General features: G+C 34.4%; 2 protein-coding genes and 1 long non-coding RNA gene across 10 annotated transcripts; 2 read left to right on the top strand and 1 right to left on the bottom strand.

Moving 5' to 3' along the window:
* Positions 1-512: 512 nt before the first annotated feature.
* Positions 513-9,604, bottom strand: LOC128229078 (GPN-loop GTPase 2-like). 8 transcript variants are annotated; one of them, XM_052940732.1, is made up of 8 exons: positions 9,500-9,514; positions 9,201-9,321; positions 5,200-5,303; positions 4,924-5,049; positions 4,031-4,236; positions 3,050-3,230; positions 2,045-2,143; positions 513-1,003 (listed from the first exon to the last, which is right to left on the bottom strand). In XM_052940732.1, exons 3-8 carry the CDS (start codon positions 5,290-5,292, stop codon positions 809-811), a joined length of 900 nt encoding a protein of 299 aa, XP_052796692.1. In that variant the 5' UTR covers positions 5,293-5,303; positions 9,201-9,321; positions 9,500-9,514; the 3' UTR covers positions 513-808. The 8 variants fall into 8 exon arrangements, with proteins under 8 accessions (XP_052796692.1, XP_052796696.1, XP_052796693.1 ...); XM_052940736.1 differs by lacking the exons at positions 9,201-9,321; positions 9,500-9,514 and adding an exon at positions 9,586-9,604; XM_052940733.1 differs by lacking the exon at positions 9,500-9,514 and having other exon boundaries at positions 9,194-9,268.
* A 4,127-nt stretch (positions 9,605-13,731) lies between these two features.
* On the top strand, positions 13,732-16,777 carry LOC128229286 (uncharacterized). Its single transcript, XR_008260067.1, has 4 exons — positions 13,732-13,835; positions 15,479-15,612; positions 16,193-16,290; positions 16,565-16,777. It is a non-coding gene; the product is annotated as an uncharacterized LOC128229286 (long non-coding RNA).
* A 2,499-nt stretch (positions 16,778-19,276) lies between these two features.
* Positions 19,277-25,717, top strand: LOC128228749 (uncharacterized). The gene is made up of 11 exons (XM_052940242.1): positions 19,277-20,590; positions 20,885-20,944; positions 21,184-21,236; positions 21,485-21,629; positions 21,925-22,086; positions 22,399-22,887; positions 23,170-23,290; positions 23,564-23,696; positions 24,117-24,228; positions 24,446-24,555; positions 24,954-25,717. The coding sequence occupies exons 1-11, from the start codon at positions 19,604-19,606 to the stop codon at positions 25,060-25,062; spliced, it is 2,481 nt and encodes an 826-aa protein (XP_052796202.1). The 5' UTR covers positions 19,277-19,603; the 3' UTR covers positions 25,063-25,717.
* The last annotated feature ends 652 nt before the right edge of the window (positions 25,718-26,369 follow it).

A 26,369-nucleotide genomic window follows, 5' to 3' on the forward strand; every position in this document is an offset into this window, starting at 1 on the left:
AAGTTTCATGAGGATTTTGGTAATTGTTTAACAATCATGTGTTGATAATGCCTTACACATGAAAGACAGTGTCTGATTGACCAATTTAAAACCCCTCCAGACTAAAAGCTCTACTGAGCATATTTATGTATGTTATATGTTTTGGCAATTACAAATTAAACTCATTTTTGAGACTGGTCACAATAGGACACCTTGATCAGGGAAACTAACAAAGCCAGGACATTCTCATACTGAAGATCATCCTGATTATGATAATTATTTGATGAATGACAAGAGCACCACAGAGCTGACAACAAAACTCCACTTTTTTTTCAGTTTAATAAGGGGCATAACTTGACTATGATTACAGCCAGAGTTATGGGCCTTACTTTACATGTGCAATCTGGCAACATAAATGAAATGTTTTGCTTTAAAACCTTGAGCAGTTTTGAGCATGTCCCACGATTTAATCCAAATAAAATGTTATTTCAAAATCATATCAGAACAAGAAGGCACAAGTAAATACAAGCAACCAGCAGAAATAACATCTAATGCGCACTTAGTCATGTCAATAACAACATCATACATGTATCACAATTATAATGACACCATCTCTTAGGTCTCCATGTAACTCACTTCGGACATGAGAATGTAATGAACAGATGTTCTTTTCAGTAGAATTGACATTGTAAGCATGAACAAGGCACCACTGTACATGACAACATAAGTCTTCAACTCAGTTGTTAGTTACGAAAATTTAGTGATAGTAGTAGCTCATTTATGCAAGAACATTCTATCACATCAAACACTTCAACCCATCCCTGTGGGTTCAACCATTTTCAGTGCTTGTACCAGCAGAGTCATCCACAAAGTGTTCCTGTATGTTCTGTATTTTCTCGTACTCAAATTCAGCCCCGGCAGCACAGGAGAGCATCTCTTGCAAGTTTCGTTCCTCGAGATCCCCAAACACATAGCCGTTAGCCTTGTCCACCGCCTTCATCACACGTAACATTATCTCCTTGTCCTGCAAGGGACAAAAGGGCATGCTAGTTTTACACTACCGACTATGGAATACTTGTACAAAAACAAAGCATGTACATTTATATAATGTATTGAAATATATACAGTAATGCCTTTTAACAATTATCTTTTTTTTTAAAAGTGCCCTTTTCTGTTAGACATCTAACTACTCATAAACTCTGATATTTAAAAACATGGTTCTGAGTTTCATTTTTATCAAACATCCAAGACATAGCTCACTATCACAAACAATTAACATACAGGTCACAAGAGCGGTCACAGAGACAGCGCGCTCGACTATTCCGCCGCTTTTCAGGGTAAGGATTGAAAAGTTTTGGCGAAACATGCATGGATCACTGTCAAATTAGATTAAAATGATGCCTGAGAAGATTTGTGTAAAAATTCAAAAAACATTCAGCCTTTAAAAAAATACAGACTTGAATTTAATGCAAACTAGAGTTATCTTACTTGGTTAATTAAGTAGATTGGATGGTTGAGTGCCATCGCATCAAGTCTCAATGCAATACATCAAGTAGTTGCTGAGATATTAACCTATGTGTGCTTACATGCAAACCTTAACCAGAATTTTAAATCAATTAATGAAGGCCCATTATTTGCATTATATTAAAAAAAGTGTTATCTAACTTCATTAATTTAGTAGGTTAGATTGTTTGGAATACATATCTAAATTTTCAATACAAAACATGATGTATTTGCTGAGATATTGATTTAAATGTGGTTACATGCAAAACTTCAACAATTAAAAAAAGCTTAACTAGATTTTTTAAGTTAAATAATAAAGGCTCATTCTTTGCCTTATATTCAAATAATTGTTAACTTACTTCATTAATTTAGTATGTTAGATAGTTGGGAATACATATCCAAAGTTTCAATGCAATAAATGATGTATTTACTGAGATTGTGACATAAAGGTGTGCAAAACCTTTACCAAGTGACGCCGACGCTAGGGTGAGTAGTATAGCTCTCCTTATCCTTCGAATATTCGAACTAAAAACATAGAACAATAAGAGACTGCGGGTAATACCTCTACAAAGAGTGGGACAAAGGAGACAAGGCTGTAGTCCTGCACAATATCAACAATGGCTGCATTTAGTTTCTTGTACCTGCTATGCTCCTCCTCCTCCTGAAAAAGCCAACTCCTCTCCCTTTAATCTAACTTCTCTAAATCTCCACAGTGCACATTTCACAGAGTTAAACTCTTTGCTCTACAGCAACGACCGATCGTTTTACCATTGCAAACCATTCTAGTTAGATAGTATACCATTCCAGGCAAAGCTCTTTTACCTTTCAAAAATAAACAAACATTTGTGCAAAAACTGTTTGTTAGTATTATGTCTCTAATTAAGTAAACTATTTCCTAATATCAACACTAAACTGACATCAATTGCAGCAGTTATCATCATCAAGAAGAATATAGGAGTAAGGGAGTTGCAAGTTCTAAGTATTTATTAGATTCTGTTAACTGAGCACTATATACATGATGAAGACATTTTAGGGTAATCAGTTATGACAGTTTCTAGTGTACATCTCGAGGAGGCCAGTTATTTTAAAGGTACTAGACACCAGATGGTTGCACAGTATTCCCTAAAAACAAGAGTAGAATTGTCAATACAACTAGTATGAGGCTAATAATACATCATTTTACATGATTTAATTTTTATTTTGTTGCTGTCTCAACTTAGTTCACTCAATTAAGAATAGCGCATAATGGTTTCCCAGTTTATAATGTTCATATTTAGCATGTAAAAGTCATGTGTCAGTAATATTTATGATTCAATGTGTTGTACACAACAGTACCAATTTTATGTAAGTTTTTGACAATTTTCTTTTTTTTTCTTGCAGTTGTATCATCTGGTGCCTAGTCCCTTTAACACTTGAGATAGTTCTGCTTAACTGGAAAAAATAACAATAACAAAGCTTATTGACAAATGTAACCCAAATCCCTGCCCCCAACCCTGTATCCTCCCCAAACCCCTATCCTCCCCAGAGCCCACAAAATGCTTAACTTATTTCCTATCCATTCACTCACCTTGAACTGATCGAGTATGTAGGAGAGGTCAAGGACCTCAGTGTAGAAATCCAGGTTGAACGCCAGCTTGCCGTACTTCTGTATGAGGTCACACTTGGACAGCACATTCACATGCGGGAGTTCCATCTGTAACATCGTTGTCAGGGATGTCAGCAAAACCGAGATAAACTTAGACGCATCACTAAAACAACAATTATTGCAGTATTGACATGGGTGCACATTCTTATCATTCTCCCAATTTGTTTAGAGAATGAACTTTTGCATTTGATTTTAGATAGGGCATTAGTATATTCAGGCATGTCTTTTATTAGGGAATATGAGAAGTGGTCCCATAATACTAGTTGTACCAGTTTTTGATATGACGTCCCAATTATGTTACTAATTCTTAAGATGCTCTATGTGGGCTAATATGGTAAAATCAAAAGCAATTTTTCATAATTTCCAACTTTTTTACAATACATGTCCTAAACTTTTTAAACTTTAGCCCAAATATACTATCGTTATCTTTGGTCAAATTTTACTATGTGACATAGCTTCAGTTCAATGGCAACATTAACAAATACATGCCTTTGGCCCAAAACAAACATCATAATACATGGTAACATACACATGGCCACGACAAGAAAAGGTTGTAGCTACACAAAATGCATATACATATCGAATAAATAAAGTAATACATTACATCAAATCAAAAGAGCAGGAGTACGAGTACCTTTTGTCATAGCATTAAATACAAATTTATATGGGACAACTGCTCCAAATATGGTACGACTTTGCAGTGGTATGATTTCGTGTAGGTGGCAATTTTCATGTAACCCTCCATTACATTAAATGAGTTAGAATATTTTTAATTCAAAATAGATGAACTTTCACCACATAACAATAAATAATTTGTGCAAGGTAGTTCAGATTTAAGCAAAGCAGAACCTTTAAGTTAAATCATTACATTCTAAACTTCTAGAGTACTTGAGAGCCATGTACCTGCAGTAATGTGAGTCAACAAGGTGTACTGCCACCAGGCGGATATCCATCTTTATGAGGCGCTGGACGATGTTGTGGACAGCAGTATTGTGGGTGTACAGCTCCACCTGGCCGGGACAGTCAATCAGGAGATAACGACCCTTCACACGCGCCAGCTCCTCCTCCAACCATGACATGTTCTGCTCAAGGTACTCCATACAATACACCTGAACATAGTGATACATGTACTCTATACAATACACCTAAATTCATCGATACATTGGTTTCTTCATGTCATAAATTTACTGTTATTTGTTTAAGGTCAGACATTAATCATTAGGGGTAATTTCTAGAAAAAGAGGTCTTGAAAATATCCAGGGATTCTAACAGCTGATAATTGTCAATCCTGAAAAATAGCTAGTGTCTGTTTGAATATGAGGGTTTATGCCCAAAGCAGGGTAATGGTGCTTACCCTCATTTTAACTTCCAAAGTCATTATTATTGATTTCAAGGTACATCCTACTGTTTTTGATGCAAATCTGCGAGCGAAAGAACTATCTTTACAAATCTGCGAGCAAAAAAACAATCTTTGAAACTGTACAATAGTCTGAAGTATTCAAGTTAATAAGTTATCAACCCTGATCTCAGGATTAATCCTGAACTAAGAACCTCTGCATATTGGGCAGTATCCTGTTAATATTACAATTATGAAACATGGCCTTTGACTAAGACTGTGGCTCCTATTTCAAGCAAAATCAAATTCATGATTAAAGCAAATGATTCACAGCATTTCCCGTGGATCAAATATCTGTTATTGAACATTTCAGACAAGTGCATAAACCAAAAAAATGATTCACATTTGTAAATATTGTAAATATGAATATTTCTTTTTTAACACCAATGTGCTATCATACCAGTCCGCCATTGGGTCCCAGTTTCAAGGTATCCATGACGTCAGAGATTGTAATGAGGTCAGTGATGTCAATATCAGGCTTGTACTTCATCATGTCATTGGCTGGATCAAGGTTGACCACCGCTACCTGGAAACTGCTCCACAAAATAAGTCCTGCCTCATACAAGATACATAGAAACAGAATTGTAAAATTGCTAGTTGTTATGCTGCTGTAATGGTGCACATATGTAGAGTACATGTATATGTTTGTCTATCCAACTCAAAAAAAAATTCTTGCCTCCCTGCCGAACTCCTGAAGGAACTGCTGCATGCCGGCACAGTAGGTGGTCTTCCCCGACCCAGGTGGACCTATCACCAGCTGACCAAACATTACGTCTTGTACTGTAAAGGGAAGGTAGACTGAATAGTTAATTTCATAGATATATATTTACTGATCATTGAAAAAGTAATGAAAGAATTATTTGTTTTATATGTTGATGAAAAGAAATGTCTTTATTTATAAATAATGAACTGACACATTTCTTGAAAAATATTTAACAACATGCTTAAACTCTTTTTTTTTAGCCTTATTTGAAAACCTGAAAAATGTGTATGCATGAATTAGTTTAAATAGAACTGCAAGTATCAAATTATTTATATACAATCTATATGGTGCATTATACATGTAGGCCAGAAAATAAGATTAAGATTCTGCTCCAGATTTAAAAAAATAAATAAAAAATTAAATCTTCTATGCTAAAAAAACCCCTAGAAATGCCACAATGCAACAAGCAACAAACCCAGATTTTTGACTTGTGCAATGACACATTAAAATTTTGGATATTGTTGTAAAAACAAGCAGTGCCCTTCACCTTGTTCCTACCAACCCTAAATACTACCTACAAAAGCTTGCTTCATGTATGTACATACCAATTTTAATCATAGCAAATCATTGAGAAGATATCAAACCAAAAAGCGTTTTCTAACTGTTTGTAACATTGACTTAATTTTTTTGTTACACTGATTTAACCCATTTGTAATATTGATTTAACTATTTGTAGTATTAACTTAATCTTTTATAACATTGACTTACCCATTTGTAAGTTAAGTCAATGTTACAAATGGGTAAGTCAATGCTTCAACTAGTTAAGTCTAACTAGTTGAAGCATTGACTTACCCATTCGTAACATTGACTTAACCCTTTGTAACACTGATAGTCTGGCTTCACAATTTGTAGCATTGACTTAATACTTTGTAACATTCACTTATTGATTAGTAGCATTGACTAAACAGGTTGCAACATTGACTTAATCCATACTAACATCAAATTGACCAGTTGTAAGATTGATTTAACCCATTGTAATGTAACATTTATAGTTAGTTGGATCACCACAAGGTATCATAACTCAACTCAGCTTTATTCATTATAAATGACCTTGATCTTCACAACACTGACCTAAAATGCATTTCTAAAGAACATCGCCACATGGAATTTTTCAAGCTATTAATTATTGCAAACTTAAGTCGTTTGTGTTACACTTGCTGTCATAGATATAGACTATATGATTTTTTATCCTTGTTACAGTCACCTTCACCCTACAAACCTCGAAAGCAATCAGATTTAATGTCTTTACATACAAGTAAGCATCCTAAACAACAAATTGTATCACCATCGATCAATTTAAACTAAATTGATCATCCATCCCTAAACATAAATTCTAATTTCTTAGACAAAAGTACAGGTTATGCAGATACCTTAAGGAAAGAAAATAGTCCCAAATAACCTAATTTTACTTCACCTTGACCCCTCCAATCCTTACAGAATTCCCAAGCGTTGTCTTCAAATGACCTATACACCAAGTTTCACTCATATCCATCAATTCTATCCAGCAGAAACTACCTCTTTGATGCCCTCCGCCTGCTAGACTAAAAACATATCCCAATCCATTGTTTTTTACGTTTATTTTGACTTCCATTACAAGTACAACTTTTTGTCAAATGAAAATCTTTGAACATGCAGGGAGTTCAAACAATGGTGTGCGAAAATGAATATATTTTTTCTTCTCTTGCCAACAAGCTGCCCAACCATTTAGTAAGTTTTCATATGATTTCAAACCGGTTTAGCATTATCTAATTTAATTGATCGCGTCAAATAGCCATCAATCAAATACATGATTGATTTAACGTTACCAACAACTTTAAATGAAAACAACATATATGTTATCGAAAAAAGACAAAAAGACCGATTAGGCTAATTGAAAACTTGATGTTCTACGTCGCGAAATAAGATGTCATTTGGAAAATTGTTACACAAAAGACCTTTTATCAGCTGTCTTATTGCACAGCAAACACTCAGACTTATCTAGTTTTAATAGTACCTTTTTACAAAATACCGAAAAGGTCTACTGTCGAACAATCTAGAATTAAAGCAGAAAAGATAATATTTTTCAAATTTAATCGATTAAAAAGAAGAACAACAAAAATCAGTTGTCTTTAGCCTTTACGCATACATTTAGACTGGTACCCTTCGTTACTTTTTGATAAAAATCTAACAATCTAAATGCAACAGAAATTGCCAGTTGGAGTGAATGAATTAAAACAAAAAGTTAATAACAATTGAAATCGTTGTTTGTAAGTTTCTCAAGATGGTCCGTAATGTCCCTAAATTAAAATATGGTCTGTTATGTCTGGTCCGTAATTTCCATAGTCTGTTATGTCCGTAATTTGGTATATATAGAGGCCTTAACTGTATAATACACACAGTATGCCACAATATATACAATTTTACAAACAGGTTGAAATTCAACAATTCTTCAAAAATCTTCACGTAAATTCACTTACAGCTGGCTTTATACTATTTCTAGGCATAATTGTAAGTCTATCTTTGTTAATTGCTTGGCATCAAATTTTCTTACAAGTCCTGCTATATAAATTACAGAATTTAAGCAAGCCTGGAAGATATTTTACCAGTGCAGCTTGTGTTAATTTCGACTGCTTGCACATTAGCCATTTTTAGCACTGATAAAGTTAAGAAATTCTTAAATTGGAATGAAACTTTAAACAAACCTCAATGTTTGTAATATTTACTGATATATATATATTATATTATCAATATTATAATATATTATGTCTTCATGAAATTCCATAAGATAAAATAAATTACCAGTATATCAATCAAATATTGATTCACATGTAATTCAAACTCAAGACCAGTCAGTCAAAACAATATCTTTAATGTTAAAATAGAATAACAAAAGGCTATATAATATTGACAAGAATGTTCCAATTTTTGCAATTAATTTTTGATACTTTTCTGGTTTGTAAAAAAATGACAAGAATTTATAAGCCCCTAAATGCTTTTCTAGTTGGCCACCGCTGGGATTTGAACCCAGAACTCTTTCTACATGGTAAGATCGAAGTATTTTTCTTAAAACTATGTACAGTGGCTGTGTAAAGAGCAGCATGGAGCAGTGGGTCGTAAATATATAATTTCTTACCAGAATAAGTACAAAAATCATTAATAATAGTACAGTAACGAGGGCATACAGTCATTTTATTAACCACCTATATAGGTAATTTCAATGTCAAGTTTATTTTGGCTAAAAAAAAGAAGGATGTATGGTACCGGTAATCCATCAATGTATAAGTAAGTTATAGCACAGACACAAGCATGTGTACTCTGACCTTTAAATGTCTCATGTGACCATGACCTTTGAGGTATGGACCCGGGTCAAGGTCACTGCACATCGTCTCAATGTAGACAACATTTGTACCAAGTAATATGGTAATCCATCAATGCATAAGAAAGTAATAGTGTGAACACAAAATGTTACGGACAGACAGACGGATGGACAGACTGACAGACGAACAAAGTGCAATCCTATAAACCCCTCCCCACTCTATGGCGGGGGATTAAAAACCCATCATTCAGAATAGGGTTTAATCCAATAAAAATCACCTTATTGATAAAAAGAGCAAGATTAACATCCGATTTTACAAGACAAATATCAATACTGAAACCTTTATTCAATAAATTATGGTGAATATTCATTAAAATAGGAGAATTTCAAGATACTGCTCACTTGTAAAAATGAGCATAGACAGCATAGTCCACACTGATAACTTTTTACTTTTCTTCAAACAAATTATGTCCAACACACAGGGGGCAGAAACAAATTATTTTTATTTATTCTATCCTTTATGTCGGAAATGGAGTGAATAACACCAATATACCAACATTTTATACAAAGGAATAAAAAAACGTTTTTACATCGGCTCTCCTGATTGTTTACCACTTACACCGCCATTTTGATTTGGTTCCCGTATTCTCACATTCGGAGCTCCTCGGCCATTTTATCGAAAACAACCTCGGATGTATTTGGACGGTTTACATACTCAAAAAGTGGTACGTTTAAGTCCGCTGCAAGTAAATCGCGTAGTAATTTTATTTAGCAGTAAAACTGTGTGACTTAACTCTTGGTATTCTTAATTACGTTTGCAATAATACAATTCAATGGCAATCAATTTAAACTTATATCAGTAAATACAACTCTAAAACACTACATTTAATAAATGATATAATTCAAAACTTTACGAACTACTTCAACTGATGTACAGGTCTGCATACATCCGAGGTTGTTTTTGAGAAATATGGCCGAGGAGTTCCGAATGGTATTCTCAGTACTTTTCGATTGCACGACGGGCACCTGGTTTAGCTGATACCGGTCTCTTTTTTGTAGAAAAGAGAATAAGGGTACCAGTCTTCATACAATTGCTGACGTCATTCGGAGCTCCTCGGCCATTATTATCGATAAAATGGCCGAGGAGTTCCGAATGTGCTGACGTCTACCCCATAGACTGGTACCCTTCGTTACTTTTTGATAAAAATCTAACGACAGGTATGCGCCAATCCGGATCAGCAGGTGCTCGTCAGTTGTCAATGTCAACAAAATGGCGGCACTAGCACCAAAGTAATGAATGAGACGACAGGATTTTCGAGAAATATCTCTTGTTGACTGATTTATTTAACAAGATAACCGCCTTGATTCATTTATCTCAGTCAAGGTCCTTGAAATTAATTCATTAGCCCAACTGAGTGGTCGTCGTGGCTCGCAACTGATATATCATAAAGATTTCTTTATTGAAGTCTAAAAACTCTCATTAAGTGATTAACGTAAACATGAAAACAAATTTTAATAAAACAAAAATAATATAGCTTGATCCTGTTGTAAGAGACTTATGAATTTTCGAGAAATTGGGGCCGGAATTTGGCTGAACTCACACCTGAAGGACCGCATATCAAGTTTATGGAGATGCTTTGGAATCATTTAAAAGTGTCACAATAATACATCTGTGCAGATGTAGTCAATTCTATCAACCCATGTCTATTAGCTGGATTATATTCCAACTATATTTATGGCGTTACACCTGCACTGATAATCAAACAAAATGAGTGGATTGATGTCTGTAAGGTAAGATTATAACCAATAAGCAATTATTTAATAAGTAAATTTATCTCATATACAGTACTGGTATTCATTAAAATAAAGCAAAATATTTTCATTCGTCTAGCGCCCAAAAGTCACATGGTCTCAGTTTCAGATTTTGGTTCAAGCATTAAGCTAAGGTAAAGAATATTTAAAACATGTATACAGGTATATAGGGTCACGGACATTACAGACCATAGGGACATTATGGACCATGATATATAATTTTTTCTAACAGTTTGTTTTAACTTTATAACATACCATATTTGCAGACAATGATATATAATTTAACTCATAGTTTGTTTTTACTTTATAATGTACCATATTTCGGGACATTATGAACCATGAACTATACATCACCACGGACCTATAAACCATATACATGTACATGTATATGGTTTATAGGTCCATGACATCACTCACTGTTTTAGAACAAAATTTATCAAATGCAATATTTGAGGTCAATTATAGACAATGATTTATAATTTTACATACAACTTATGTATACTTGCGAATATTTATATGTTCTTATAGGTGATAGATTGCTTTCTGAAATAAACTTTGGATACTCATGTAACCGATTATCGATAGTACAATCGGGTTTTTTAAATACTAGATAGAACCTAAAGTGAAGTTTTATTCAGACACAGTATCAAACTCTTAATCATCATATGCATATACATTATGTCTATGATTGAAGTTATGAAGTTACTAAGTGTTGTTGTAAAAAAATAGTTATTTTCTTGCTCATTGTGGCTTTCATCATCAATTTTGTTAAAGATAACATCTGAACACTTATTAATATTTTTTTTCAATTTTTTGTTCGATGATCGATTATAACCAAAAACAATCGATTGTCGCCGATTTCAGGCCCAACCAATCGATTTTTGATTATAATCGATCATCGGAACATCACTTATATATATATATATATATGATCAATATGATAATAGATAATGTGTTTATGAAATTTCATAAGATAAAATAAATTACCAGTATATCAATATAATTTTGATTCGCATGTAATTCAAACTCAAGACCAGGCAGTCGAAACAATATATTTATTGTAAAAATAGAATTACAATGGGCTATATAATATTGACAAGAATGTTCCAATTTTCGCAAAGAAAGGTTTGATACTTTTCTGGTTTGTAAAAAAATGACAAGAATTTAAAAGCCCCTGAATGCTTTTCTAGTTGGCCACCGCTGGGATTTGAACCCAGAACTCTTTCTACATGGTAAGAAGTGTTTTTCTTAAAACTACAGTGGCTGAGTAAAGAGCAGCATGGAGCATTATGTCGTAAATATATAATTTCTTACCAGAATAAGTACAAAAATCATTAATAATAGTACAGCAACGAGGGCATACAGTCATTTTATTAACCAACTTTGTAGGTAATTTCAATGTCAAGTTTATTTTGGCTAAAAAAAAGGATATATGGTAATCCATCAATGTATAAGTAAGTTATGGTGCAGACACGAGCATGTGAACTCTTGTGTGACCTTTACCTTTGAGGTATGGAACCGGGTCAAGGTCACTGCACATCGTCTCAATGAGGAAAACATTTGTACAAAGTAATATGGTAATCAATCAATGCATAAGTAAGTTATAGTGTGAACACAAAATGTTACAGACAGACAGACAGATGGACAGACTGACAGACGAACGAAGTGCATTCCTATAAACCCCTCCCCACTCTATGGCGGGGGATTAAAAACCCATCAATAAGAATAGGGTTCAATCCAAAAAAATCCCCTTATTGATAAAAAGAGCAAAATTAATTTAAGATTTTACAAATATCAATACTGAAATCTTCATTCATAAAATAATGGTGAATATTCAATAAAATAGGAGAATTTCAAGATACTTGTAAAAATGAGCATAGACTGCATAGTCCACACTGATACATGTAAGTTGTTACTTTTCTTCATACAAATTTTGTCCAACACACAGGGGGCAGAAACAAATTATTTTTATTCTGTCCTTTATGTATATATCTATATTCCTTTAGGCTAGAATATATACAAATAATTTGTTTCTGCTCCCTGTGGTCTAACATTAAAAAATCCACATTATTACCAATATCACCAGTTATCACATGCTATGTTTCTGCTTCTGCTTAGGTACGGTGCAGGGCCTGTTACCGGCGTAGCGCACCGGGGGGGGAGGCGTTTAATCAAAATGGAGAGCAGCCCTAAAGCTCTCCACTGTCTGTGCGTGGACTATACTATTATCCAGATGGTTCCAATCCTGACACGTTTTGACAAAGAATGAATGTTTTAACTGCTCAGTTTTGCACTGTTGAATTAAGAATCCTCGATCATGATTGATCACTTGTTTGTCAATAATGTTTGTTGTAATACAGTCTTGAAATTTAGTTGCTTTAGTTTGCCTCCTTTGCCTAGCTGGCTGTAGGAACTCTGTAGGTGGTAGTGCTGGCACCAAACCCTCGGCCACCTTATAGAAGATCAGCCTGCTACCCATTCGTCGATCTTGTAGAGTATGAAGTTTCAAAGATTCAAGCATGTTTGATACACATCCTTCTTCTCTGGACTTGTAGTTCCCAGTTATAAAATGGGCTGCCTGACGCTGAACCTTTTCTAGTTTTAAAATGTCCTGTACATGGAATTTGATTATAAGTTTACAATAATAATACAAATAACTACAGATAAAATTAGAAAATCCTAGAAAATGTGCAAAAACATCAAACAAGTATCCATAACAATTTGCACATAATTTTTATGCAGTTATCATATTTTTGAAACCTCAAACTATTCGAAAAAAGTGAGGGCACATATGTCAAAAATATTAAAAATGTCAAGAATAGTCATATATAATCAAAGAAAAAAGTATAATAAATCTAAAAAATGCTATGTGCCATGCAATGAATAGTTAAAAATAACACATTTTATCCAAAAAACGTATCAAGGTGACATGCAAATTTTGTCCCAAAAAAGACGGTACCGACTTCTGAAGTATAATTATTCAACTAAGTTTGTCATTTTGGTAAATAAAGAAATAAGATTTCGATTATGTATATTCGTCGGAAATGGAGTGAATAACACCAATATACCAACATTTTATACAAAGGAAAACAAAAACGTTTTTTACATCGGCTCTCCTGATTGTTTACTACTTACACCGCCATTTTGATTTGGTTCCCGTATTCCTAATACTTTTCGATTGCACGACGGGCACCTGGTTTAGCTGATACCGGTCTCTTTTTGTAGAAAAGAGAATAAGGGTACCAGTCTATCTACCCCAACGACCTTTGGACTTCCTAATTTTCAAGGTTAGCGCTAAAGATCATACCAATACCGAATCGACACAAGCAATGATCATACAGATATACAATTAAAATTGTTGTCTGCCACCATAAATCTAAACATGTACGAAAAATGTTTCTTTTCATTCCTTGGATGTGCAAGAAAATCTTTTATGTACCAGGTAAGTTTAACAAATAAGATACTGAGTAACTGGATTACATATTTTGTTTTTTAACTTGTCAGCGAGGTTACCAAGTATTGGAAATTACTAGACTTTTAAATTAAATACTGTAGCTACTTTCTAGTTCTGAGTGATGATCAAAAGTCAATTTACCACCCGTTATACTATTTTTTGTCTACAGTCTAAGTGATGATCAATCGCTAGTCAATAATTGTATTTTTTTTTGTCGTTAGTGACTTTTACGTTCTGAGTGGATAGTGGATATCGCTATTTTTCTGTCTTTTCCTACTTTTACGTTCTAAGTGATGATCAATAGCCAGTTAATATTACTATTTTTCTGTCGTTTCCTTCTTTTACGTTCTGAGTGATAATCAATAGCTAGTTAATATTACTATTTTTCTGTCGTTTCCTACTTTTACATTCTAAGTGATGATCAATAGCCAGTTAATATTACTATTTTTCTGTCGTTTCCTTCTTTTACGTTCTGAGTGATGATCAATAGCCGGTCAATATTACTATTTTTCTGTCTTTTCCTACTTTTACGTTTTGAGTGATGATCAATAGCCAGTCGATATTACTATTTTTTGTCGTTTTTTGACTTTTACATTCTGAGTGATGATCAATAGCCGGTTAATATTACTATTTTTTGTCGTTTTTGACTTTCTCGTTCTGAGTGATGATCATTAGCCAGTTAATATTACTATTTTTTGTCGTTTTTGACTTAAACATTCTGAATGATGATCAATAGCTGGTTAATATTACTATTTTTTGTCGTTTTTGACTTCTACGTTCTGAGTGATGATCAATAGCCGGTCAATATTACTATTTTTCTGTCTTTTCCTACTTTTACGTTCTGAGTGATGATCAATAGCCGGTCGATATTACTATTTTTTGTCGTTTTTGACTTTTACATTATGAGTGATGATCAATAGCCGGTTAATATTACTATTTTTTGTCGTTTTTGACTTTCTCGTTCTGAGTGATGATCATTAGCCAGTTAATATTACTATTTTTTGTCGTTTTTGACTTTTACATTCTGAGTGATGATCAATAGCCGGTTAATATTACTATTTTTTGTCGTTTTTGACTTTCTCGTTCTGAGTGATGATCATTAGCCAGTTAATATTACTATTTTTTGTCGTTTTTGACTTAAACATTCTGAATGATGATCAATAGCTGGTTAATATTACTATTTTTTGTCGTTTTTGACTTTTACGTTCTGAGTGATGATCAACAGCCAGTTAATATTACTATTTTTCTGTCTTTTCCTTCTTTTATGTTCTGAGTGATGATCATTAGCCAGTTGATATTACTATTTTTTGTCGTTTTTGACTTTTACGTTCTGAGTGATGATCATTAGCCAGTCGATATTACTATTTTTTGTTGTTTTTGACTTTTACGTTCTGAGTGATGATCATTAGCCAGTCAGTATTACTATTTTTTGTCGTTTTTTACTTTAACTTTCTGAGTTATAAACAAAAGACGGTCATTAATAATGTTTTTTTTGTTATTTATGAATTTTACGTTCTGAGTGATGATCATTAGCCGGTCAATAATACTATTTTTCTGTATTTTTCTTACTTTTATGTTCTGAATGGTGATATATTTAAGTGCAATATTTGATTTACTTGATTTTATTACAGATTGTACAGTTCCTAGTAATGAGAAATGGCTAGATGTTATACAATATCATACTTCATGATGTCACCAACAATGTCATGTTCTGAGTATTGGGAAATAGTTGGAGACTCAGCAGTGCAGAAACTAGTTTACTCAGGTATGTTAAATGGCTGCTAGGTTGCTGTTTGAAAAAATAGTATGCAGATGTGCAAGTGACATTGTGCAACTTTGGGCGTTGGGAGATAATTGTTACAATTTTTGAAGATTTAATACTTTAACCATTCTCATGTTTCTATAGCAACCATGGCTCTCATCCTTAAAGCATTGCAATTGGCTTTTTAAAAAGACCTGATTGTTTGATAATACCTTAATGCATCATTTACTTTTTCTTTATTTATGTTCCATAAAGATTCTATTATCAAAATTAATATTACTAGCTTTAATAATTATTGACATTTCATTTGACTTTTGACATGTCTTTTGAGTGCTTCCTTAGTCATTAATGTGTAATCATTCAGGGCCCTTATCGCATTCTGTAATGGCTCATTCGTCTACAGTATGGCCAAAGGTTTATACTATTCATCCATGTATTTGTGAAAGAAATGTTTGCATTTTAAAGAGTGTCAGTCAAAAAATAAATGAGCATAATAACCTTGAAGTGATCAGTTACAAAAGTTGTTATCTTTAAAGCATGGAATATAGCCACATGCAAGTCATGTTCTGCTCTATATTTACAGAATGTTTGTTCCAACTCATGGATGATATTGTCAGATAAGAGCACATTGGCAAGTTGCAGACGTTGACTTTCTGAATTACAGAAAATAGTTTCAGTCAGGTATTGTACATCATGATTGGCATATATATTAAAAATTTAGTTTTGAACAAAAATTAGCAAAAATGTTTTTTGATAGAGAAATTACAGTGCTTTTCAAGAACATTTTCATTAACAAATTAGACATAAATCTCATTGAGATTTTATTTTACATGTCGCAATGCAAAAACAACCAAAATGGACAGTATATACTTAAGTATACATGAATGGACCAAAACTGCCAAACTAATGGAAATTGTAGTATTTTTCTTTATATCTTCTTTTGTTTGTGTTTCAGGATACCAGAAAGCATCAGGACTTCCAGGGCATGGCTATAGCTCCTCCTGAAAGAACATTAGAAACACTTGATTATTTCTGTGAAATACTTTGAAATAAAAAAAGACTCTTTCTGCATGATTTAATTCCTAAAGAAAATCAATAAACCTGAAGAATGATTTATATATATATAGCATATATATGTAAAAATATGTTCCAATAAAAGTATCAATTATCACATTTATCTTTTTAATTTGAATTGCTATGTCAGTATGGATTAAAACCTCTGAAAAATAAAGACAATGGAAATATTAACAGAATCTGGATTTAAACTAGAGATTTTTTTTATAGTCAAGTTAAATGTCCATCCGGGTCACCTTATTTCCATACTTATGTAGCAGATACTTTATTTGCTATGTTTGTATCAGAAACATGAATTTCTGATGCTTCTGAAATTTTAACTTTATTAAACAAAAAAATAACAATTCAAGAGAAATATGTATCATGTATGTGAAATGAAATGATGGCTGCTATTTCTCAGTAGTTAAACATTTATCTGAAAATACAATATTATGTATTTATGTTGGTTTTAAAACAAATCATTATAAAACAGAATATTTCTGAAAAGTATCAAATGATATGAAGCATAATCAAGCATACCAATGTATCATTATCAATTACAAATGAAAAGAAGATCATAGAAAAAACTGTTACCCAAAATTGTTTTCTATAAAATTCAAAATTTGTTTTTTCTTATTCTAAATGTGGGGAACAGTATACAATCACAAACAGTTGAAGCAATAATTTGAAACATGAATAGAAGGTGTACAAAGAAATGTTGAGCCTGCTCCTCATATGAGTGAAGTTGGGAAAATATCCGGCTAATAATACATTTTACCTCTTACAATATGTGATTACGATACCATACACGTAAGGTAGCAAGGACATCTGAACAACGAAGCTAGTGTGAATACTTCTATTTGAATTATATTCTTTAATTCCATTCCTTTGTTGTTATTTTCCTCTTCATCCACTTCATCGAGCTTCACAGTTTCTTGTCTGGTGAATCATCAATGCAGATAGTACATTACATAATTGGTAGGAAAACTAATTTTCACTGCCAACATGATTACTACCGACATCAACATAAAATTCCTGTCAAAGCTGTAACCTTTTATTTATACCTTCCATTCTATCATTTTCTTTGTAAATTTGTTATTATTGATATATTGTCCTTTGTTTGACAAATTTCATTTCCAGTTTCTTTCTAGCATATGTTTCTACATTCTCCAGATCATTAGGCGACTGGTCCATGTTCTTTCTAGCCCTTAGAAGGTGGTTTCGAATGTTTCTGCTGTTCAGAAAAAACTTTTGTTGGCCACACTTATGCCCGGCAGACAAAGTGTCCTGACATTCTCCTTTAGGTGTTTCTTCACACTCCCAGTGTATGTTATGCATCAGTCAATTGTAACCACGCCGCCCCCCAGGTCCGGGGAATAGTGGGGACTGACTTTCGGTCCAGCCAACCCTGGGTGCAAATTCCCGCCCTGTGGGGATGAACTGATGTAAAATCCCCGCCAAATGCCCTGAACCCTGGGGACACTAGGTTAAAGGCCCATTCGCCACTATGTTTAGCGCGAAGACAAAACCAAGGCATTCACCCTGGCACTGCATTTACCATTTGCCGATATTTGAGGACTAATAATAAAATTAAAATCAATCAGCATGTTTGCACTTGACCCCATCTGTAACATTTACATTTGTTTATTTAAAACTTTTAACCAACAAAATCCTTTACCTTTATATTATTACGGGAGTAAGTTTTTTGATGTATATACATATTTTGTATAAACATGTTGATTATATAGTGTTGCTTTCAATATAAACTATCTTTATCATTAACTTCAGTGAAATCCCCGCCAAATGCCCACGCCCCGCACCCCTGGGACCCTAGGATAGGCCGAATTCCACCTTTTATGGCGCAGACAAAACCACTGCATTCCTCCGGCACTGCGGGGCCACATAGAAGTAAAAACACGACCCATTTCCAGTATACCACCTGACCTGGTGGGGCTGTGGATACAACTGACTGGTGCATAACACATTCACTTGGCACTGCGGAGCTACCTTAAAAGTTAAAACACAGCCAATTTCCCGACTATCCCCAGACCTGGGGGGACCGTGGTTACAAATGACTGATCAAATAATGCATAGATCCTTCCCATAGTACTTTAAAACACTTCCCATACAGACAAGCAAACAAACCCACTCTCATCACAATTAAGTGATAATAATTTTCTTCCGAGTGGCAGTTATCATAAATTTGGGCTTTTAAATGCTGTTAAAACGTATATGGTTATCTAAAGCATTAGTCTTTTTAACATCACTCAATGACAGTCTGTCACAACAAAATAATTATAAATGGTGAGCTCAAACATTGAGCTTGACATTCTTCAACCACTGTAGAGGCTATTTTTCATCGCCCAGAACTAATCTTTCAGTGAAATCACCATATGGTTGGCTAAAACATTGGCAAAAGCAAGCATGCTTGAATCAAAGTATTGAAATCTTCATATGCCTGAATGTTGGAGTTGATTTTCCGCAACATTGTCAACACTGTAAGCAGCCATGAACGTCGTTTTTAACCTCCTTTCTAAGAGTTCAAGCTGCAGACAACAGTTTATAAACATTATGATCTTTGAGTGAATAATGTTATGATCATTAGTGTTTACGAATTTTCAACCTGTTGTGCAATTCTTTATTCTATTTTTGGACAAAGACTATTTAAGTCTTTTTGAAACTAAAGAAGACACAGTGCGCCTTGTGCCACCGCAAGGTTATTACCAAAACGCTAAGTTGAAATCTGCTGACAGATCAGACAGCTGAAGCTTGTGGAAGTTTTGTTAAGCCAGTGAAGTTGTTTCATTCTTATTTTGTTTTCTGGGGCGGAGTCCAGGACTTGTCAACAATTTCAGGTTTCTGTGCCGGACGAAAGTTTTGCTATTTGAGTGACAAGCTGCTTGGTGAAGGTTCATCTCCGACGTTGAGTGTGTGTAGTGTTATGCTAAAGCACCCCTGTAAATTTTATAATACAACAGGAAAGTGCCGGTTTGGTAGACACTGTAAATTTTCACATTCATTAGAAACGTTAGACGGGTTGCAGGCTCAAATAACAGAAAATGAAGCAGTAAACAGTGAAACCGTCGCCAGCTCATCAGAGGTTCAGCATAACTTTCAGTCTAACCCTATCAACAATAATGAAGGCTTAAAGTCAGTATCCAGTGGGGAAGTTGAAAGTATTACGTCAGGAATCAGTCATCTTCAATCTTTTGCCAGTACCAGTAAAGATGAAGCAGTAGAAAGCAGAGAAGTTAAGGTGACTGCAAATCACCCTAAGATTTGCAATTTTTTCTTGAGGCAAAGATATTGCCGCTATGGGAGTAAATGCAAATTTCAACATGTTTTGCCATCACTGTCAGCTATTAGAGGAGAGAAAAATCATGAAATTTCAAGAGATGCGAGGGAAGCCGAGAAAGAAACTAGCAAAAATGTAGTTAATAGTAGTACAACAGGATCAAATCAGTATGAGACCGCTGAAGAGGAAAGGCCCAACATGTCAGAATGGCCAGGGCTGCAGGTTGAGACTAATGAGACAAAAGCTAACCAAGCGGAAATGGAAACCAGAAGACCAAAGCTGTGCAGGTTCTATCGTCAAGGTTATTGCAGATTAGGCAAAAAATGCAACTTTTATCATCCACCACGCCCACAAAAACAACAAGAAAGAAAAGAAAAAGGCACAGATGAACCGAAAGCAAATTCCAATGTAGAGCCTGAAGACACAGGGTTTACTGAAGTTGTTGCAAGGAAACCAAAGGTGTCACAATTTCTTGAAATAACTGAACTTGACAAAGAGAAACAGAAGGAACTGAGACAGACTGAAATAACCCAGCTTAAACGCAGATTTCCGAAAGACCACATCACAGTACTGAAAGATACAGATGAAGAGACTGTCATTCGATTTACCTTCATTCCTTCTGATCCAGACTGGGTGTGTATAATTAATAATGTACTATCGAGTATTTTTTGTCAGCATTATTTTAACATCGACTGACCTCATGAATAAGTAATTCTGCTGTATTCATCAAACAACATGACCTCTTTAGTTTTGAAAACAACAACGTATACCTTACAGTTTGACACATAACTGTCCATAACAACTGATAGTGTTGTACAGATTAGAAGTTTCATGTAATACAGCAGTATTTCTTTGAGATAAATGAAATGAATTTGGTAATTAATGTATAATTATTATTTTTATATTTGTGTCTCTCTTTAATTTCAGCCCTTTGATGTGCGCAATTTTGATATTCAAGTTTCCATTGGCCAGGATTATCCTCTGAAGGTAATTTAAAAAAGAAGACACATTCAATTATAGTACCAATTTTTCAAGTATTTAAAGACTTTGATTCATTTATTGTTTTAGGTTTTTAAATGCTATTTTGTTAAAAGAACTTCTTAATCGATGATTTATTCCAGAAAAAATAGTAATACCATTTAGTCAGGTTTAATCATTTTACTACATGCAAACTAGTTTTTAGCTTAAATTTATTTCTAAATATTTACCTGTTTTGTTGTTTGTAGCAACTGCAAGCGGAGGTTCCATTGGATCAAGATTTACCTGCTACAGTACAAAGGTACATTTTTCTAGGATAGTAGTATAACAAACAAAAACACTCCTACTAGAAAAATAATGATGATTAGCGTTCTGGAATGTAATAATAAAGATTAATAAGTAGAACATATAAAATATGTTGCATCAACTACATGTCCTCCTTTTTTATGAAACACTACTGTACATGTGCAGAAGTGTTAACAGGGTAGTATCGATCATAAACTTCTGCCTAGATGATCACAAAATAAAAATGACATCTAATCCTTGCAGGTACATAGAGGTATCCCTGCAGGAGTGGTTGAGCCAGCGGGCCAGGAACGGGGAGGAAAATGGAACAGTCGAGCTTGTGTTCCGACCTTTTCTGCGCTGGATGGACAGAAGCATGGAGACAGTTGTCACTGAGGGGCTGAAACAGGTCGGCACTTATATACATTATATAAATGACATCTATGGGCTAAACTACATAAGCCATAGTTGAATGTCCTTGAATTGGATTGTGAATTATTTTAAGTTTTGTTATTTAATAATGAGTTATTGTATTAACGTAATTCATACTTGTATGAAATCCAATATTTGTAAATGAAATATAAGTGATTAAAGTCATGATCTAAGGGTGTAGATGCATAGTAATTTAATTTGTTTCAAGTTTGCTACAGGTATTGGTTGTATGTGTTTGCATATCATTATGATAAGAATTGTATTAATTGCAGCTGAGACGCGAACTGACAGCTAAGGCAGCTGGTCTCCAGTTTATCACTGCTTCAGAGTTAAAGCAAAGTCTGCCGGCCAGTGACTTAGGTTCAGACTCCGATGATATAAGCCCTGATGGTGATGATGTAAAGGACAACAGAAGGCCTGTCGCTTACAGGAAGGTATTGTACATTAATAGTTGTCTTTCATATATCTGAACATTTTAAACTCTAGGAAACCACATACATGTACAATAAAACAAAGTATTGGGGTTGAAAACAAAAGGTGTCTTTCCAAATTACAGCATATACAAATATCCTGACTTCCAAAATGTATCATACATGTATAAATATTAAGTGAGTAGGTTTCATATAATAAAAATCTGAATATTAAAAGAATAAGTTGGATCTATGTTTTGTTTGTATAGTACTGGTATGTAAGTTTATGCCACTGCATTGCTCTGAAATTGTAAAACATATTTTTTATTTTTGCAGGGCGACTACCATGATGAGACGTATGAGCCCCCAGCCAACCAGAGCAGCAGTGAAGAGGAAGATGAGGGGAGCGAAAACGACAACAGTGATGGGTCAGACCAAAATCAGGGTGAAACAAATGATGACAAGGTCCATCAGAGGCCTACCGTGGATGCCAACACAGAGCGGCGCGGCACTGAGATGTCCTTCAAGAATATGCAGATCTGGTACTGCACCACCGTCATGGTTGAGAAGCTAAAACTGGTGGTGCACTGTGAGCGTTGTAAGAATGCCACTGATTTCTCCACACCGCCAAATCGTGTGAACTCTGTGCCTTGCAGCAAGTGTAACAGCACCATGCTTGTGGTGTTTCGTCCTGTTCTGGCCCACTCCTACTCCTCCACGTTTGGCTACCTGGACCTGGATGGGTGTACAGTGTTTGATGTGATCCTCCAGGACTGCCACCTCTCCATGGGCTGCATCATGTGTTCAAGGGATATCCTTGTCAAGGTAATGGCCTTTCTCTGTTGTGATCATTTTGGTTGCAATGTTTTTGATATATTGTTTAAATGCTTAAAGGAATATAACAGTAAAAAATCTTGGGAAATAATACATTTATATTATCATTTTCCTATTTAAATGAGTGCATTACCTAAATGTATTGAATTTAAAGTCTTGTGATTTGAATGCTGTAAATAAGTTGATGTACATTTAGCTCCCATTCTATAAATCTCTTACTGTCAATTTTTATCACCGTAAATATTAAGTTTTTAGAATCATGTCATTTTCTAGAATTTATCCCCGGGCCGAGTATTGGACATTTTCTGTCGAGGCTGCCACCACAAGATGCAGTTTGCTGCAGAGGCAGTTAAATTTCAACACCTAACAACTTCTGATGTGGACACATCCAAATGTAAGAGTATGGGCATAGAAACATGTCATAGTTAAGATCAGTTGTTTCTAGTAATTTCTTTCTAGCAGTGGCTTAATTTGCAACATTGTTAAGGGTGATGATTTCTTTACTAAGCTTCAAACCATTCTGTATTATATGGGAGTTTGACACCTATCAAAACAGATAGAAATACTTTTTTATTCTCAGAAAGCACAGTTAAGTATATATTTTTTATGTTATAATATTTTTATAAAAGTTTAGGTTAGTATTAATTAAATGCTTTTTTTGCTACAGTTTCTGGCAGCGTATACAAGGTATCGGTGAGAAAGATGACACGGGTGATCAAGGACCCCTCTATCCAGGAAGGCAAGTCTCTGCCAGACAATGGTGCATGTAAACACTACAAGAAGAGCTTCAGGTGGCTAAGGTACGCTACTTTACGATAATTCAGATTCCCTATCTTTCCTGTATTCAGATTCAATAATTTTACTGTTTACTTTCTTATGACAGACACCGTAGCTTAATTGTGTTCAGATTCCATAATTTTTTTTATATTTTTTAGCTTTACTGTGTTCAGATTCAATAGTTTTACTTTGTTCAGATTCCATGGCTTAACTGATCAGATTTCATTACTTCTCTGTGTTTAGATTCAATAACTCCTCTGGGCTCAGATTCAAAAACATTTCTGTGTTCAGATTTCATAGCATTACTGTGTCCAGATCCCATAACTTCTCTGTGTTTAGATTTCATAGCTTTACTGTGTTCAGATGACATAATTTCTCTGTGTTCCATAGCTTTACTGTCTTAGATTCATGCAAACCTGAATGCATTTTATTTATGTTGCTAGGTTCCCATGCTGTGGTAAAACATACCCATGTGATCTTTGCCATGATGATAAGGAAGACCACGAGATGAAGTTTGCCAACCGAATGATTTGTGGATTCTGCTGCAGAGAACAGGTATATACAAATAAAATTATATAATGTTATAGCTTTTTTATGACAATTACAAGAATTTATGAAAAATAACTCACTTGGCACAAAGACAAGTAAATACGAAATAGAAAAAGGTTTTCTGTTAATATACTCACTAAATTTAAATGTTTGAGTTTGTTTAGCCAGTTATCAGATATAACTATGGAAGCGAGTGGTCTAGATTATAGATGTTGTGTTTCAGCCGTACTCTGCAGAGCGCCCATGTGCAGGATGCAGCAGTGCCCTAACTAAGGTGCGGACAGCCCACTGGGAGGGCGGTCGGGGATGCAGGAACAAACTATCCATGAGCAAGTATGATCTCTTTTTACAAAACTACCTCGTTGTCACATTATGTACCTTGTAGGTAAAATGTTTATTGCAGCCCAGATGTATAAATATCATAGTTATTAAAACACTGTCATGTGTTTTTATTAAACCGGGCGCATTTTGCTATTGCTGGAAGGGAGAAGTGCTTTGAGGTTGTGACGTTGTCACTTTCCAAACTCATTCAAATCATAGTCTTTTATCATCAATCAATCATTAGAATTCAAAGAAAACAGGACTGATTGAATATTAATTGATTATAGCAGTTTCTACCATAATAGATTTTACAGTAAAAGAAAGTAACAGTCCTTGGAAATCTTTACGATACATGTACATTCTTGTATAATGATTATTCACTTTCTTACATGTATGTTTAATGTCTACAGGACTGATGATAAGAAGTACACGAACATGAACAAGACAGTGTCCAACAAGGCAAAGGCCACGCAGGTCAAGAAAACAGGAGCGAAGAACACAAAACTCCGACACACATAGACACAGTGGATACAGTGTCACTTGCATGTAGACAATATAGATGACATTATGGTCAGATAATGGGCATATTTACTCGAGCTTTTTCAAGGACTTTGCATATTATTTCAATTATGTTAATGTGATTTTAATTACACTTAAAACTAATTGTGTTTGTACATAATAGTATGGGTAAGTTTATTATAAATTGTTGAAAAGAATGTAGGACGAAACGTTATAAATATTGTATTATTTTTGCATATTTTTCTATACTAAATTTGTATTAATTAGTATTATTTACCCATTATTCAGTGGTTTACACATACTATGCATGGTGTTGTTGTATTTTTGTGATTCTGGTGTAACAATTTATTTGGGACGAAACACCTTAAGCAGGTGAAAGTGGTCAAGTGGTTTACTGTACGTTTCCTCCTCCTCCTCGATCCCCACCATGGTTACGTCTCATGACCTTTTTAAAAGGATACCGTATTGGTATAAGCCCAGGAAATGGACTCGGATTTTTAGTATCAACCAAGATTATAACATAATTATGATAAACTATTTAGTCAGAAAATAAACACTGTATCATTTTTTTTTTGGTTTGCTTACTGAATACTGTGAAAACGAGTAAATGTTGTGTCAATTCAGAAGTGGCAAATAAATGTGTTATTATATCAAATGTGTTCCTATTTGTACGCTTGTTCATAGAATTGGACGTATTATAGTTTACCTGCAGCGTCCAGTAGGTTTTCCGCTCAATAACCTTAAAAGCCTGTATCCAATTTTGTTCAGAATGTCTTTTGTCATAATATCTCGCTTGTCGCTCGGTAGTTCTCTCCCTTTGATTCTAGAAACTAATTGAAATTGGTCTTGTCCGCTCAGTGACTATGGCAGCATTTGTGCAATCATCTCCCAATTTGGTCAAAAGATGTATTTGCATTATGTCCCGGACAGGTTCGATAACCAGCCGTATCGCTTTAGTCACTCGAGAGAGATCGCCCTTTAATTATAGAAATTTCCTAAAATCGGTTTTGTCCGCTAAATAACTTTAGAAGCCTTTGTCCAATCATAACCTTATTTGGTAAGAGAGTTGGTGGGTGCAGAATAACGCGATACCTTCGAACCAGCTGTAAAACTGCACTTAAGGAGTCCGATCTCTAAATATGGCTTCATGTCCGCCTGGTTAGCTCAATAGGGCCCCAATTTCCCCAAACTTCTTAAGTCTCTTATAACAGGATTAAGCTAAGCTCACTATTTTTGTTTTTCAATAATTTGCGTAATATTTACTTCTTTAAGAGTTTTAATACTTAAGATAGGAATTATCTTTATGA

Source organism: Mya arenaria, chromosome 3 (assembly GCF_026914265.1).
Source record: "Mya arenaria isolate MELC-2E11 chromosome 3, ASM2691426v1".
Lineage (NCBI taxonomy): Eukaryota > Metazoa > Mollusca > Bivalvia > Myida > Myidae > Mya > Mya arenaria.